This window comes from Octodon degus, unplaced genomic scaffold (assembly GCF_000260255.1).
Source record: "Octodon degus isolate 3935 unplaced genomic scaffold, OctDeg1.0 scaffold00170, whole genome shotgun sequence".
Taxonomy (NCBI): domain Eukaryota; kingdom Metazoa; phylum Chordata; class Mammalia; order Rodentia; family Octodontidae; genus Octodon; species Octodon degus.
The window spans coordinates 3,351,092-3,355,424 of record NW_004524746.1 but is presented as its reverse complement, the minus strand read 5'-3'; the positions used below and the strand labels follow the sequence as shown (position 1 = coordinate 3,355,424).

The following is a 4,333-nucleotide window of genomic DNA, read 5'->3' as shown; positions in this document are numbered from 1 at the left end:
ATTATTATTCTGAGTTAATGAGCTAGGTTTTAGCATTTAGGACATATATTTGAAAACTGTATTAATATTGAGAAGCTAACTGTCACAATGTGCCCCATTCATATAGGTGTCCTCAGTGACTTAAATACATCCTTTTTCCTAGCTTATAGTTAATTCTCCCTATTGTATTGATTTTTTAAACCTGCAGATTGAGTCTTATGTTTCCTACTGTGGTGGGCTTCCAGCTCCTGAACATTCAGACAATCCTTTGAGGTACAAATTTAGCTGGAGTCCCATGGGAGTTTTGCTGAACATAATACAGCCTGCCACCTACCTGCTCAACGGAAAGGTGAGGTGGCCTTGTGGAGGATTTAGAAATACAAACCTGTAATAACTGCCTAATGAAATCGAAAATCTCTCCCTGATACCAAGATCTTCTGGGAATGGCTGTGCTGTCCACCTGCTCCCCCATCCCCTCCTTGCCTGAGTTTATCTTCTGTCCTTTTCAGCATGCTCTGATGGTTTCCAGGAGAATCTCTCCTCATCCTTCCCTCTTTGGCTTCTGGCAAATTGTTCCTGAAAATCTCCTCATCTTCTCTATGTATGTAAATGCTGGTCTCCTTTCAATATATTTCTATAAAACACTTACTATCTACCTGCCATGTATTGGACTTCGTGACAAACACGGAGTGAAGTTCTTTACCTCTGAGAGCTCACAGGTAGATGAGAGTAGCTCTTAGAATGGAGGGTTTGCTTTTTCAGAGAAAGAAAATGAAATTTTTCCCCCAGCTACTATGTGACAGAACCTAAGAACTTTCTGACTTTAGCATTGTTCTCACTACTTAATAAGGAAACTATGGTTCAGAGATTGTCCAAAGTCATCAGCTGGAACTCAAGCCCACATCTGACTAATTCCACAGGTGCTTCTTTCCTACTTTTCCAGATTGCTTTATGTCAAGCAAGATAGACTCTGGAATAAATAACTATAATTAGGGAGATTTTTAAAATCTCCAATGCTAACAAGATCAGCTCTTAGGGGATGGAGTCCAGGGATCCACTTCCGGTTAAACTCCTGAGGATTTCATGTGCAGCCACATCCAAGAGCGATGCTGAACATCATAGACATGAAAAACTGATTGATTATAACATGCATTGCATTTCTTTAGAAATTCTTTTAAATACTTAAAATTTCTCCCAGTGATTCTATTGTACAACTGAATTTGAGAACAAATGATTTAATAATCAGAGAACCACAGCTTAAAGCACTGCTAAGCAAGCGGGATAGTTCAGGCTGACACCAGAAAGATGCATCCAAGGGCTGCCCTTCTTCATAGAGTCACCAAGGCCAGGCTGTGACCAAGTTCCCGCATGTCTGTTCACACGTGCGTGGTGTGACCTGCCGTTGTGTCTGTGCTCCAATTCTGTGAGTCATGAAGAGTTCGGCCAGAATCTCGATCTGTCAGACACACATTCTCTTGCATGCTGGAACCTGTCTCCTATTGTTGTCTTTTACATTTTTATCTTGGAAAAGAGAAGGGCCCATGGTCATTATAAGCTCACATGGGAAGGGTGGAAAAATCCCTGCCTAATGTGGGAAAAATCATCTTGAGGAGGCCATGGAGACAATAAGAAAGGTAAGAATGGTCAGTGGAATGTAGCCTGGTGGAAAGAACCAAGCGTTTCGTGCTAGGCCGTCTGGCACTGTCACCACTGGCTGTATGAACTCCAGGGTCCTTCTCTGAAGAGGACAACTGTACAAGCTTTGCAGAGTTTCTGTTTTGTTTTATTTTAAAATTTAACTTTATTAGATGCTGCCGCACTTTCTTTTTCTAATAAGATGATTCCAATTTATGTTTCATCTCCATGGCTCTTTGTCTTCAGCACACTTTGTAGGTAAAGTTCTTGCCATATGACCGCATGAAGTCACATAGACTGTGTTCTGCATAGCAGCATATCAACAGGCGTGCTGTCAGTTCAGAAATTAGTGGTCATGAGTTCTCAGGAAAAGAGGCTATATCCACGTGGCAGAAGTCATACTTGTTGAATTCAAAGTTTTACCCTTTCAATCTGAACTCCCTTTGGAAGAAGGAGTGCTTTTTACATTTCTCTGAATACTGTGGAGTATTTGAAGAGAAAGCATGATGTTTCTCTTTTCTTTGCCAAAATGATACTTTATTCAAGGTCCTGCTCAAGTTTCCCATCGCAGACAGTGCCTCTCCTGACCGCTCAGCCTCTCTATCCGCCACTCCTTCGTCTGACCTTTATCGAAACGATTGTCTGTATCTAAGAATATGCTGGGTGTTATGCTCTTCACCCAGCAGCTCAAGTGTCTGTCTGTGTCTCAAGCTACATTGTTATACTTCTGAAAACCTCTCTTGTTCTCTGCCCCTCCACCCGCTCTGACACCTTCTCCCTCGGTCACAACGCGGACCTGAAATAATTCACAGAATCTTAACAGGAAGCCAGGAGACTTTTCTGGCTTCTGCTTAAATTGAAGCCTTAAACTTTTTCAACCATGAGAAGGTACCTATGGATCACGATGTGTCTCATTGTCCTGTATCCTTGCAGGAAGTTCCAGCCAGGTAGTTCTAACTTCTTAGCTGGTTCCTAATAAATCGGTTTTCCTTCTGCATATTTGACATCAATTTCAGTTGTTCTGTTGATATTGGTGAACTTCATGAGCTGCTGTACTGTATCAAGACCCCTGCCAGAGCACCGCTCTTGAAATAAGCACATTTAAGAGGCCAGTGGGGGCGGCACTGTGTCGTAGACCTGCGCTCATATTTGCCTCCAGGTGGCCTTTGTGCTTTGTATATCAGAAAAATGTGTTATTGTGTAGAGAAGTGGTATATGAAGCCCCTGGCAGGCAGTAGGGCCTAAATAAATGAATATATACATAATTATGTACTTTAGATGTTAAATTCCCTGTCACTCTACTGATCAAGCATATTGTGATTATTTGAATGATTTTTCTAAAACATGACCATGATTCTCAGTGACTAGAAAGACTGTGTGTTCTCTCTCTCTCTCTCTCTCTCGCTCGCTCACTCGCTCGCCCTCGCTCTCGCTCTCGCTCTTGCTCTCTCTCTCTCTCTCTCTCTCTCTCGTAAAGCAATAAGGAATGAGCTTTTATTTCTTCTGGGTGTGGGTCTTGGATGAGAATGAACATTGTGAGAACAGGAAGAAATAGATATGCTCCACAAAAGAGATCACTTTATCCCTCTGTCTTCAAGTCATTGCTAATATTAAAGAAGACAAGGTAAATTATGTAACCCATGGTATGGGACTAGAAATGCAACTCCGAATTGATGTCAAATGGTAATGATTATCTACCCTGTAATTCTTGGCTCACATTGCTTAACATGCTGTCAGTTTTTTCTAAATGAAGCACTACCATTTGGCTTATATTTCTTGCTTTTCTTTACAAAAATTCCATGATAGACTTATGAACTCGCTGATTTATTTCTGATTAATAGATTGCTGGGGTAGTATGGTTTTTGTAGAGTGTTTCTTTTTAAAAAATTCTTCTGACCTTGACATAAGCAAGCAGGAATTTAGAAATGCTGTGAATTATAGAAGTCAGATGGCTATGGAGACTTTAAAGGGCAACATTTGCCTGCTTTATTACATTTTTAAAAAATTTGGAATCCTATTTTAGGAAACTTGATTTAAGCAAGAACATAAATGACCTCTTTGGAAATGCTTACATGACAACCAAGGATGATTAATAGAAAACACCCTTCACAGCCTTCTGATTCACAATCAGAGATGTGGATGATGACACCCATCCTGACACTGCAGATGACACCACCCCTTGCCTCTGGGACTTTGTCTGTGTATACATGAGTTTTCATTTTCTCCCTCATGCCAAGGCACATGTGGAACCCATCTATAGATAGGACGTAGGAATTATTGAGTTTAAGCAAGATTTCTTTGTGAAAATTTCTCTCAATCTGTGTTAAGTTTCTTTGGTAGTGACCGCTTGTGGTGTTGCTGTGTGCATCTTTAGAGATGTGGTCAGAGATTGCTTCCAGCAGTGCAGCCAGGACATCTCACTCCTGAATGCTTTCTGTTGTCTCAAGGACAATCACAAACTTTACAACCAAAGAAAATTTAATTCCTTAATTAAAACTAAAGACAAAAACCACTTCACTGCATGTTGGGGAACCTGTATGCATAAGATAACTGATAAAATAACAACAATAAAAAAGCTTGGGAATTGGGTAATTTTAAGTTCTTATTAGCATTAGGATTAGGGGTTGTGTTTATTTGATTTTCACTGTGTGCGGTTGGCCTTGTCTTTGCTGTGAAGGGAGATCTACCTTCTTCTGCCCTTCACTGTCCCCAGAACACA

The 4,333-nt window shown here is 40.8% G+C and overlaps 1 protein-coding gene across 1 annotated transcript in view; it reads left to right on the top strand.

Moving 5' to 3' along the window:
- Aass (aminoadipate-semialdehyde synthase) overlaps positions 1-4,333 on the top strand; it is an 84,633-nt gene that overhangs the window by 63,034 nt on the left and 17,266 nt on the right. The window contains exon 18 of the mRNA XM_023703431.1: positions 188-328. Within this exon, the coding sequence (XP_023559199.1) occupies positions 188-328 (141 nt within the window). The remainder of the gene's footprint in view (positions 1-187; positions 329-4,333) is intronic.